The following is a 13328-nucleotide window of genomic DNA, read 5'->3' as shown; positions in this document are numbered from 1 at the left end:
GGCCAATTGAGCAGCATGTAAAATGTGACCAGGAGCACCCTAAGGGTCTATGCACAGGGTGCAATCAATAATAGGGTATTGTAGCAATTGGTGCAAAATCAGTTTTTTTTTTTTTTTTTTTTTTTTATTGCTTCGTGAAATTGTGGCAAAACTGGTTATTCAACTGCACCACGAGAACAGACCTTAAAGTGGTTGCCCAGTAGGTTATATTGATGGCCTACACTTAGGATAGGTCATCAGTAACAGATCGAGGGGTGCAAAACCTGCCAGCCCCACCGATCAGATGTGCTCGGTGCCAGTCGGAAGTGATCAGTTGTAGAAGAGTATAGCTCCCATAGGAGCAAGGTGCTGCAGATCCACTCCTATTTATTCAAGTAAAGGGCCCGGCAACAATGCAGTTGACTGCCATGTGCTGTTCCACTACGCAACTGATGGCTGCTGCTGGCACCCCACAATGTGATATTGATGACCTATCCTAAGGATAGGTCATCTATATAAAAGTGTTGGACAACCTCTAATGATAGATATGCAAGGAGCGGAGGGCAATTTACCATATTTTTCGGACTATAAGACGCAGCGGACTATAAGATGCACCAAGGTTTTAGAGGTGGAAAATAGGGAAAAAAATATTTGAAGCAAAAAAGGTGGTAAAATATTTAATAACATAGACATACTATTATATGTGTTATTATATACAATAGTATGTTATTGTGTTGGAAGCTGCAGGTAGAAGATGGTGCTGCGGGACCAGTGTGGTGTCTGTAAAGTACTGTATGAAGATGCTGGAGGGTGAGTAGAAGAATGGGGGCATAGGGCTTATATTTAAAGCACCACTCCAGCACTGAAAAATAAGACTGGAGTGCTGCTGAGATCCCATTGGGAAGAACTATAACTCCCAGCATGTCCTGCAGAACCTATGGCATGTTGGGAGTTATAGTTCACCACAGAAGTGGCAGAGTGCTTTATTGTGTGTTGTAGTGACTAACCTTTTAATTCTGGCAGCCAGCCACACTGGTGAGGTAAAATGGTGGAGCATCCCATCCCATGACACCACAGAGCGCTCCCTCTTGTTGCCTCTCCACAGCACAGGAGTAAGCTTGCAGATTGTAGTGTGGTGTCTGCAGGACCTGTGATGACATCAGAAGAGGGAGGGCTCTGTGCTGCCATGTGATGCTCCAGCCCGCCCTCTTCATGACATCACACAGGTCTTTGTGCAGGAGCACTCCGCATCAAGCACAGCCCCGGCAGGCAGGTACACAGTGATCTTGTCCCCTCTGGCCCCTGCTACTGCCTCCTCCACCAGACACACAGATCTCCCCAGCTGCTGCAGGAATCCAGCGCTGGGGAAACCATGTGTGAAAGAGTATTCATTTGCTGCTCCCGGTAAATAGCCTAACATCACCCTGCAAATTAATCACCGAAGTGTACAGATGTATAGACAAGATTCAATGGGGTTGTCCAGATTTATGAAATAAAGTAGACTTTTTTATTTAATCAGCAACACCCACCATTGGTTGTATATGGTATTGCAGCTCAACTCCATTCTATTCAATGGGTCAGAGCTGTAACAAGACACAACCAATGGTCGGGGTGGAACTGTTCTTGAAATACAGCAGCCACGTTTTCCTAATCGTGGATACATCTTCAACACGCAAGACTATAAACTGTAAATGGAAATCAACAAAACTCTGTTAGGACACTTACCAAGCTTATACTCATCATTACAGCCCCTCAGTCTTAGTCGACGAATCAGCTCGAGTTTGGCTAAGTGTGGCCCCCGAAGTGGGCGAGGGTTCTGTGAGTCTGACTCTATTTGTTCTTCTATAAATGTAACTACTTGTTCAATAGTGTAATCGAGATTTCCTTCCAATGACCTGGAGGAAAGACAAAGGTGGTGACTCGCTGGCGATCGCTAATTAAACTTTAAGACGCATTACGGTTTGCTTTTTTGTTTTTTTAACATCAGTGAAGTTGATCCCGTATTAGAAAGGTAATGCCCACAGATCAATCAGTCCTATGTAACGCTTTCATGGGCTAACTTAACTGGACTAAGAAAGGAATCAGTCACGCGACACCCAACTGGTACTCAACACCATGCTGATCCTTCTCACAGAACATGTTGGGGCCCCCTATAGACATCAGATGGTTGGGAGTCACACCAACTTTAACCCCTTCCTGCCATGCCCAATTTCCGTTTTTTCCTCCCCTTCTTCCAAGAGCCATAACATTTTTATTTTTCGGGTCACATAGCTGTATAAGAGTATGTGCACACGTTGCAGATTTCTTGCGGATCCGCAGCGTTTTTTTCCACGCAGAAATACTGCAGATCCGCAAGTGATTTACAGTACAATGTAAATGAATAGGGAAAAAAATGCTGTGCTAATGGTGTCGAAAATTCCGCACTGGAAACGCAGCAGATTCAAAAAAGGACCATGTCAATTCTTTTTGCAGATCTGCACCCATTGATTTCCATTGATTCCGTCAAATCTGCAGCAAAACCGCAGGATCTGCGTGTGTCTGCGGTGGTCTGCGCGTGTCTGCGGTGGTCTGCGGGGCTATGTGTGTCTGCGGTGGTCTGCAGGGCTGTGTGTGTCTGCGGTGGTCTGCGTGTGTCTGCGGTGGTCTGCGAGGCTGTGTGTGTCTGCGGTGGTCTGCGTGTGTTTGCGGTGCTCTGTGTCTGCGGTGGTCTGCGGTGCTGTCTGTGTCTGCGGGGCAGTGTTCAAGTGTATAAAAAAAAACAAAAAAAAAAACACACATACAATTCAGACAGTACATACAACAAACAGTACATGCTCAATTACCTACAGTATACTCCCTGATCTGATGTGATCCATATAATAACGAGTGTCCCACGACGATCTCCCGTGGAAAGCTATCACATCGGCAGATGCGACCGCTCTCCATGGGAACTGGCGATCCAATGACAGAAGGTATCCTTCCGCACTGTATCCCTCTGCAGCTGTGAGTACAGAATAGTCCATACTGTCACTTGCGGCACAGCTGCGTGGGAAAATTCTCAGCAGCAGTGCCGTAAAGTGAGAGTAATGAATCCATTGAACCCTCAGTGATAACACTGCAGGAGGCTGTGTCTGTTAGTGTGTCACTGAAGGCCTATAGAGCGGTCACATCTCCTGATGTCACTGTTCTATAGGGGAGATCATGGGATTACGTCGGAACAGGGAGTATACAGTTGGTTTATTATTTTTTTTTTTTTTTTTGCAGGTGATCGATGGCTTCGGGGAATTAGGCGTGGCTGGAATTATGGTGAAATTAAGAATATTAAAATACTTTTTTCTGGCTGAGGTTTTTTTTTTTTTTTTTAACTCTTTCACTACTATACTATATCCATTACTAACCGGGCTTGATGTCACCTTACAATACAAACGTGAAATTAACCTCTTATTACCCCATATGCCACCGCTACAGGGCAGTGGGAAGAGAGGCAAAGTGCTGGAATTGCGCCATTTCTGGGGTGGCTGGGTGCATGGCCCTTCTCTAGGCTATGAATATCAGCCCGCAGCTGTCTGCGTAGCCTTTCAGACTATAAATTATAGGGGGACCCCACATCATTTTTTGGGGGGTCCCCCTATTTTAATAGCCAGTAAAGGCTACGCAGACAGCTGTGGGCTGATATTCATAGCCTGGGAAGATCCATAGGTATTTCCCGCTTCCCATGCTAGAAACACCAGCCCCCAGTCGCCGGCTTTCCCACTGTGGACTTGAAAATTGCGTGGAAGCCCACGCAATTTGTTTTTCCATTTTTTTTTTTTTTTAAATTAAGCAATTATTGTGTTTGAGGCCGGGGTCACACATTTGCGAGAAACTCACACGAGTCTCGCACCTCAATACCCGGCACTTGGGACCGGAGTGTGCATGTATTTTCATGCAACTGATCGCTCTGGTCCGAGTGCCGGGAATTGAGGTGCGAGACTCGTGCGAGTTTCTCGTAAAGTGTAACCCCGGCCTAACAGATTATTTTCTATAGATAGATAGATATATCCATCTACCTAAAGATGTATCTATAGATATATGTATCTGTCTAGCTCATTCCTTCTATCTATCTGTGTGTGTAATGGAGTGCGGGTTGGACAAATGTTAAAGAAGAAGGTTGGACCAGAAATGACATCACAATTTTTTTTCGTTCAATAATAGATCTTTATTTAGCTTTCAAAAACGCAATCAAATCTGCATGAAAAAAAACGCATTAAAAACGCATCAAATCCGCACCTGCGTTTTCTGGCAAGAGAGGATAGAATCTGCACAGAAAATTCCGCAGGCAAATCTGTAACGTGTGCATATAGCCTGAAGGCTTGTTTTTTTTTTTTACAGGACAACTTTTACTTTTTATTGGCACCATTCATTAATTCCACAATTCGTTTTTATTTACCGTGTGCACTATACAGTCATCAGTCAAAATGACCTGGCAACAGGATTCTCCAGGTCAGTACGATTATGCAGATACCAAAACACGTCTATCGTTTGTGTTTGGTTTTCTATTTAAGTGGTGAAAAATTCGGAAATTTGTTAAAATTTAGTTTGTGTCCTCATTTTCCAAGACCCGTAATTGTTTTAAGTTTTTGGTCCACAGGGCTGTGTGAGGGCTAATTTTTTTGCACACGGAGTTGATGTTTTTAATTATACCATTTTGGGGTAGAATGCCCATTATTGCAGTGTTGCAGAGACCAAAAAAACAATTCTGGCATTTTGATTTTTTTTTTTTTTTATCATGCAGTTTACTAATTTTATAATTTTTCTTTGCTAGTCATTCTAGGGGACTTGAACCTGCAATCAACTGATTGCTTGTCCTATAGAAAGCAGTGCTATCCAATCACATTCTCTATATGCGAATCTGCAAAGTTATTTAAGAACGGTATTTAAACGGAAAGATAACCAATTGTTCCATTTTTTATGAAATTGAGCTATATTATTATTAGATGTAGCGATTATTTTTTCTGATAGGATAGTTATTGTAATGTCACCATTTCCCCTATCCTCTTCCCTTCCCTAATCCCCATAACGTTGTGTTAATTATTAAGAATTTAATGTCAATAAGATGTAATGCTCGACAATTAGTAAATAAATAAAAATGTATGTTTCATAAAAGAAAGCAGTGCTACAGTACTGCTGTGTACAGCAAAAATCACAGTCTCCTGTGAATGTCTGGTAGAGGCTTACTTGTACAAGAGATCAGTCATTACAAGCACGGAGGTTTTCAGCAGCCCCCTATCTATCATGGGAACCCACTGGGGCCTTACAAACTCATCACGGGCATATAGTCACACGTCCCCCTGACGCATTTAATGCTGCCAGAGATTGCCTACCTTTTCCCAATTTGTTCTCATGTTTTAACTAAACCTCTTCATAAACACATGCAGAGACTTACATTGGGCCTTCTGCTGGCGGTGTCCAAGTCTCATCAATGAGGTGAAACACAGAATCAAAGTAGGATATATAGAACTGCCAGTCATCTGAGCTGAAGGAAAGAAGAAGAAAAGAATTAAAGGTAGTGGGACAAACCATATTAATCTACTAACATACTACAAGACGCATTGTACAAAATCATCGATATATGAAAGATGAAAAAGAAAAAGAAAAAAACTGTCTGCGCTGGAAAACCCGTTAGAGGACCCTGGGGCAAAGTCCGTTGGTACAGTAAATAAGTCCGTTGAGACAGTGAATAAAAGAAAAAACGGAGAATACTACTGCTGCAATACACACTCAAACTACCTCATACCGCAAGATATATAAAAATCAATTAAAAATATATAGCTACCTGAGGGAGTAGTCAGAGTGAGATGAGAATCCTTCAATGTAGTTTACTCGAGACGCCCGAAGAAAGTGAAAAATAGGGATTTTTGTGTACTCACCGTAAAATCCTTTTCTCCGAGCCATTCATTGGGGGACACAGACCATGGGTGTATGCTGCTGCCACCAGGAGGCTGACACTAAGTAATACAAAGAAAAAGTTAGCTCCTCCCCTGCAGTATACACCCTCCTGCTGGCTCCCAGCTAACCAGTTCGGTGCAAAAGCAGTAGGAGATCAATAACGACATATAAGCGTAAAGCATGTCACATTATATATAAGAGTATAACATATCAAAAGATAAAAACAAAGCATAAGCTAATAACAGGGTGGGAGCTGTGTCCCCCAATGAATGGCTCGGAGAAAAGGATTTTACGGTGAGTACACAAAAATCCCTATTTCTCCTTCGCCTCATTGGGGGACACAGACCATGGGACGTCCCAAAGCAGTCCCTGGGTGGGGACAACATCACTTCAGGCCGTGTAGCCGCTACTTACAAGTGCGCCACCGCGGCCTGCAAAGTCCACCTGCCCAGACTCACATCTGTGGAAGTGAGTGAATTATAGTGCTTCAAGAATGCATGCGGCCTGGAGGAATTCGCAAGCCTGTGGTCGTGCTTGCCGACGTCTGGCGCCTAGAGCCCTCAGACAGGGAGATAGGCTGGCATCTAGCGCGAAAGGACTCCTGGATGGAGAAAAGAATCCACCAGGCTAACGTGGCCGAAGAAAAACTGCTAAACCCTTCCTGCGACCGTCAGGAAGCCTACTTACCGTCGAAAAACCCGAGTAAAATGTCCAACCTTTGGAAGGACGTCGTCCTCGATACGTACCCACTCGGAGCACTCACTTCTTCCAGATTATGGAGAACCCATTCCGCTTTGTGGACTAGAGCCGAAGGAGATGAGAGGACGATGCCCCTGCAACAGTGGAGATATAATACCCCTTGGCAACGAGGGAAGGGGATGGCTAGAGGGCAACCTTGCCTTGAAGGTAATAAGGAAAAAAGATAAAGAACAGAGCGTCGAGATCTGAAGACTCATCAGGAGGACAAGAACGCAGAGAAAGAAGTGGGAGAGACCCTCCCTGATAGAAAAGTCTATCCGGATCAGAAAAGGAGTCCACTGTAAGATGCCCAGGACCATTAAGGTCCCACGGATTTAACGGTACGCGGTAGGGAAGAACTACAGGTTGAGGCCTGCAAGAAAGACCATATTTCCAGCTTGAGACAATAAGCCGGAAAAATACTAGTACCGCAAGCGAGAAAAAAACCTGACATGGTCAGTGCGGGTCTCCCGGGATCACTGGGGCCCTACCCGCTTCCGAAAAGGTTTCAGACGTAGTGGAAGAGGGGTTATGGAAATTGGTACCATGGAAGAATAGATCATGCACTGCAATGGTCTTGGATCGCGAGGCCAAACCATGAACTGGAGTACATTGGCATTCAGCTTGGACGCCATCCGAACTACCTCTGGAGTACTCCAGTGAAGGCAGGTCCGATGGAAGATTTCCGAGTGAAGTTCCCACTCACTTGAGGAAAAACCCGGACGGCTGAATATGTCTGCCGCCCAGTGTTCTACTCCAGGGAATGTACTGTTGAGATCACCGAAGATAGAACTCGGCCCATCAGAGAGTGCGAGGTACCTTAGCCATGGCGCTTGACTGAGGGTACTTGCTAGATGGCTAACTTGGGGCACAGCCGAGGCATTATCCAACTGAAGACCCGCCAGAAGGCAGAGGGCCTGCTGAAGGAATAGCCGTACCGTTCGGATCTACAGAGAGATGATCGGGAGAAGAAAACTGGCAATGGTATCTCCCAATAGCCCTTGGGCCAGGAGAAGGCTCTGGAAGAGAAAGGAGCTCAGAGACTACCCTTTGAGAGCCTGATTGACTTGCAGAAAACGAGCGCAGCGAAGGAAACTGCTTCCGTAGACGTCCTTTCCCTCAGAACCCTCCTAGTGAATTGAAAGAACCGAGGGAATGAGAGATCGAGTGCGCAAGCTCCCTGTAGAAGGGCCACGACCTAGACCCGAGAGAGAATAACCATCCTTCTTGGGCAGGATCATCCTCAAAGAGGATCTGCTGGGCTGAGAATGAGGGAAAAAAACTTGTCTAAGTTTAGCTGCTAGCCCAATAGAGAGGTAATTGCAAGTGATATGGACGACTCAGCGTAGTCCTAGGAGAGCGGCTACAAAGTCGACCAAATAGGGCAGGACGACCATGCTTCTAAGGTGCAAGAAGAACATGACAACCGTCATGACCCTTGCGACCACTCTGGTGTGGTAGCCAGGCAGAAGGGCCAGGTCGTGAAAATACTGATCGCGAATGGAAAGGCGAAGAGATTATAGTAGAGAGGAGAAATAGGTATGTGAGGGTAAGAATCCCGAATGACGATGGATGCCAGAAAACAACCACGTTTCTCTGTTGAAGTAGTGGCTGAGCGGAGGAACTCCATCCGAAAAAAGAAAGGGCCCTGTCAAAGGTTGTTAGAAGTTTGGGGTCCAGGAATGGAGATACTTTTCATTCCCTCCATTTTGGAACCAAGATCCCTTAGATCTAGACTGTCCTGGCCAATGCTTCCACTGCTGGTTGAGCCTGAAGAAGAGATACGATCCCTTGCTAGTCTCCCGCTCAGAAGATTTGATTGGCCAGCTATACTGTGGAACGAAGTAGATAAGGTCTGGGACCCGGAGACTTTCATTCTCTCCCTTTGGTCAAGCAACCCATGTGGCGGCTAAGGAAGGGTAGAGCGCTGAACCTGAAACCACAAGACGGAACGAACTAGATTTGCTATCCGACCGTCTGTGGAATCTTAATTGATGATACACCGGCCAGGATACTGGTAGGAATACCGCAAGAAATTCAGCCCGGCGAGTCTGCCAAGTGACAGAATGCGGGACTGTAACCAGCAGGTCTCTGCCATCGTCGTGCAGAGAAGAATATAAGGAAAAACCTCGATCCACCATCTTCTTAACAGGGAAGTGGAGAGGAATCGTCCACTTTCTTGCATCTGATACAAAGGGGGGAAAACCTCCTTGTTGGGACGCCACAAATGTGGACGCCACATCCCCAGAATTGAGGTTTCCGAGTGGACAGGGCAGGTTGTGGCGATAGACCTGGATGCAGAAGAAGATACATGGAGGCGACACTCCGTGTGCTCGTCTGTTGAAGGTGTGGGGGGAAATCGGAGCCCTTTAAGGGACCCGTCGCCCATAAAATTCCGACCAGGTATGGTATCCTACTTAGAGGTCTTCCAGTGCATCACCGTCAAATGTTGATAGAGATTTTCTAGAACCTGTACGTTTTTCTAGAATACTTGCGGCCCCTGCTAGCCGACGGCTCCCATTGTAAGAGAGGGAGCATGTGAGTGCTCCAGAGCTCAGTTAGGGTGACCAGCTTAGGATAGATGATGTGCCCTTAAGACCAGTAAATACTGGTCATGCGCCTTTAAGGCTAGGGGTTACTGGCCATGAGCCTTTAAGACCAGGGAATACTGGTCTTGTGCCTTTTGTAAGATGACATACTGTTCATGTGCCTTTAAAAGCAGGGCATGCTGAAATCCAGGAGATAATGGTCATGTGCCCTTAAAACCAGGGTATGCTGGTCATTTGCGTTTAAGACCAGGGCGTACTGGTCCTGAGCCTTTAAGTCCAGGGCATAATGGTCACGTGCCTTAAAGACCAGGGCATACTGGTCGTGTGCCTTTAAAAGCCAGGGCATACTGGACATGAGCCTTTAAGACCAGGGCATACTGGTCATGTGCCTTGAAAACCAGGACGTACTAGTCATGTGCCTTTAAGACCAGGGCATACTGGTTATTGCGTTTAAGACCAGGGGATACTGGTCACGTGCCTTTAAGACCAGGGCATACTGGTCATGGCCTTGAAAAACCAGGACGTTCTAGTCATGTGCCTTTAAGACCAGGGCATACTGGTTATAGCGTTTAAGACCAGGGGATACTGGTTACGTGCCTTTAAGACCAGGGCATACTGGTCATGTGCCTTTAAGACCAGGAAATACTGGTCACGTGCCTTTAAGACAAGGGCATACTGGTCATGTGCCTTTAAGACCAGGGTATACTGGACACGTGTCTTTAAGACCAGGGGATACTGGTCACGAGTCTATAAGACCAGGGCATGCTGGTCACGTGCCTTTAAGACCAGGAATACTGGTCATGAAAGGAATGTTGGAACAAGTGCCTTAAAGACCAGCAAAGCTGGTAATGTGCCTTTAAGAACAAGAATGCTGGTCATGCTCCTTTAAGACCAGGGATGCTGGTCATGTGCCTTTAAGACCAGTGCCTACTGGCCTGATTAAGTACTAAGGAAAAGGAGACCGGCTTCTGGCAGAGCAGAGAATGCTGGGGATGTGACCCTTTTAAAACTAGGGGACCCTTAAGACCAGGGAATGCTGGTCCTGGGATTAATAAAAAGGCATGGAAAGCTGGGGATGCACCTATGGGCCCAGCGACTACCGGGCAGAGTATTAAATACCAGGGAATGAGTCACCAGGGAATGAGTCACCAGGGAATGAGTCACCAGGGAATGAGTCACCAGGGAATGAGTCATGAGAGCTTCATTGCTGGGAACTCACAGCTCTCTGTTTGCAAGCCTGCACACTGTACTATACATTCTGTAGTGTGCAGGAGCACCAGAGATTGCAGCCTTAAGTATATAAAAAAACAGGGAAAGCTAGTCCCTTAATGCTGCCGGGATGCGTGCCGGGGGGGGGGGGGGGGGGGGGGGGGAGATATTGGGGCGATTCACCTTACTCAGGTTCTGAGTCCCCCGTCTGGAATAGCGCTGACTTCAGCACTGAAAAACCGCCGGCCGCAGCCCCCTCCAGAAGAAATAGTGACCGCAATGGAGGAGGAAGAAGATGGCCGCCGAGATCTCGTCTGGAACGAGAAGCGCCTGAATAGGGGGGCGGAGCCGCTAGAAGGGAGCAAGCGGTGGGAGGGGCTTCCTGGGATGCGGCCTAAACAGGGCCGAAGCCGGGGACTAAATTTATGGCTTCGGCCGGCGCGCACCCGCAGACTGAGGGGAAAAGTGCCGCGAAGCTCTGTGGGGATCCAGTCGCTATGGAGCCCTCCTCTGACCGCCGGAAAACCCAAATCTCACGGAGCACTTACCCCAATATGGAGGGGGTGGCAGATGCTGCAGGTAGGAGCTGTGCCCGGGTAGATAGGACGGTGCAAGGTTGGGGAGCCTCCATCCACCATCCCTGCAGAAGAGGGGTGGAGAGGAACCGTCTGCCTCCTTCCATCATCCGCTTTTTCAGTGGTGATGCAGTGGGGGCTGCTCGGACGCCACGCTGGAAGGTGCCTCTGTACAGCCGAGGGTAAAACCTGGTGGACAGGGCTGAATGTCCGGCAATAGGCCTGGCTGCAGAAGAGGATACTGAAGGTGAAACTCCAGTGCTCGTCTGATAAGGGAGGGGGGAGATCGATGCCCTTGAAGGGGCCCGTCGCCCCTAAAATCAGCTCAGGCAGTGGCTTCCCACGTCGCAGGAGAGGATACGGAGAGGTAAAACTCCCGTGCTCGCCTGTTGATGGTTCGAGGAGATCGGAACATGAAAGAATCCGTCGCCCCATTCGACCGTAGTAAAAAGTAAAAAACGGTAAAAAAGAGTTCTTTGGGTCTGAATAGCAGACCCGTCCGTGTGCCTCCTACGGACACTAAGCAAGAACTGGTTAGCTGGGAGCCAGCAGGAGGGTGTATACTGCAGGGGAGGAGCTAACTTTTTCTTTGTATTACTTAGTGTCAGCCTCCTGGTGGCAGCAGCATACACCCATGGTCTGTGTCCCCCAATGAGGCGAAGGAGAAAGATAAAGTGCCAGATGATTTTTGATCAGTAGCGATTGCCCAAATGTTGTTGTTTCTTCCAATCCTTTGCCGGGAAAAGATATAGTCCACAACTAATCCCGTGATGATCCGGATCGCAGGCACTGCCCCGGCCGGTGGCAGCGCACGTCTGCGTGCAGAGAAGTGTGTCCACGCTGCTGGACGAAGCCGTTAGGTCTTCTGCAGTCGCAGGACCTAGTGTGACGTCACAGACACGTGAGTAATCACGTGACCGGCTATGGAAAGAGCTCAGGACCAATTCCAACGCGTTTCGGAGATAAACGATCTCCTTCCTCAGGGATGGTCCTCTCAAGGTATTACGCTCTTATATAGTGGACCGTGGACACACAACCATATTATGAGTTAAACGCAAATAACTCGATTTCGCTGTTCAGACCCCTCGGGATTAGAGTATCCAGTTTAAAAATCATCTCCGTCTCTTGGCCCTCTGCTCATGAGGTTTCAGTGTATACCCCCATATCATCACACGCCTTCCAAAATAGATTTCAGGTTCTTAATAAGGGGGAAGACCTTCCATCCACCAGTGGAGGGGTTACGCATAATATGACGAGTTGTGATAACTCTCCTATCCTACAAAGTTCAAATAAACCCCCTAAAAAACCTTTAAAAAAAATGGCTAGATCTACTGGTTCAATCAATCCCAATTCCCAACCAGTACAAAAGAACAAATATAAACATCACCCTTTTTTTCAGGTAGGTCTAAAAAAACAAGAAAAAGGGGCTGTAGGGGCGGGAAACTTGCCCAAAAAAAGAGGAAACAAAATGACAATAAAAAGGAACTAGACAGGGAGGAAGAACAACAACAGAAAATATTTAATTTAAGTAGCCATAAACTGGATACAAAGGAAGTTTCTATACTGAATAAAGGCCTTAAATATGCCCCAAGTGTCAAATTTGACAAATTTCAGGCCTTTATTGGTATAAAATTATTTATGAAACGACTGGCTGTTAAAAAATATTTTTTAAAAAATAAAGTCGCTACAACAAACGACCCCCACTCGCAGACGGATCCCTTTATACATACAGGTCCTTCTAAAAAAATTAGCATATAGTGTTAAATTTCATTATTTACCATAATGTAATGATTACAATTAAACTTTCATATATTATAGATTCATTATCCACCAACTGAAATTTGTCAGGTCTTTTATTGTTTTAATACTGATGATTTTGGCATACAACTCCTGATGACCCAAAAAACCTGTCTCAATAAATTAGCATATTTCACCCATCCAATCAAATAAAAGTGTTTTTTAATAACAAACAAAAAAACCATCAAATAATAATGTTCAGTTATGCACTCAATACTTGGTCGGGAATCCTTTGGCAGAAATGACTGCTTCAATGCGGCGTGGCATGGAGGCAATCAGCCTGTGACACTGCTGAGATGTTATGGAGGCCCAGGATGCTTCAATAGCGGCCTTAAGCTCATCCAGAGTGTTGGGTCTTGCGTCTCTCAACTTTCTCTTCACAATATCCCACAGATTCTCTATGGGGTTCAGGTCAGGAGAGTTGGCAGGCCAATTGAGCACAGTAATACCATGGTCAGTAAACCATTTACCAGTGGTTTTGGCACTGTGAGCAGGTGCCAGGTCGTGCTGAAAAATGAAATCTTCATCTCCATAAAGCATTTCAGCCGATGGAAGCATGAAGTGCTCCAAAATC

General features: G+C 46.3%; 1 protein-coding gene across 1 annotated transcript in view; it reads right to left on the bottom strand.

The window, feature by feature from the left end:
* Window positions 1-13328, bottom strand: part of NAA25 (N-alpha-acetyltransferase 25, NatB auxiliary subunit) — a 117996-nt gene that overhangs the window by 47445 nt on the left and 57223 nt on the right. The window contains exons 9-10 of the mRNA XM_069754820.1: window positions 5384-5473; window positions 1705-1874 (exon numbers count right to left, since the gene is read on the bottom strand). Coding sequence (XP_069610921.1) covers window positions 1705-1874; window positions 5384-5473 — 260 coding nt within the window. The remainder of the gene's footprint in view (window positions 1-1704; window positions 1875-5383; window positions 5474-13328) is intronic.

The sequence above is a fragment of the Ranitomeya imitator genome, chromosome 1, assembly GCF_032444005.1.
Source record: "Ranitomeya imitator isolate aRanImi1 chromosome 1, aRanImi1.pri, whole genome shotgun sequence".
NCBI classification, from domain to species: Eukaryota; Metazoa; Chordata; class Amphibia; order Anura; family Dendrobatidae; genus Ranitomeya; species Ranitomeya imitator.
Note: the sequence above shows the minus strand (reverse complement) of the source record. Positions and strands in the feature narration are given on the sequence as shown.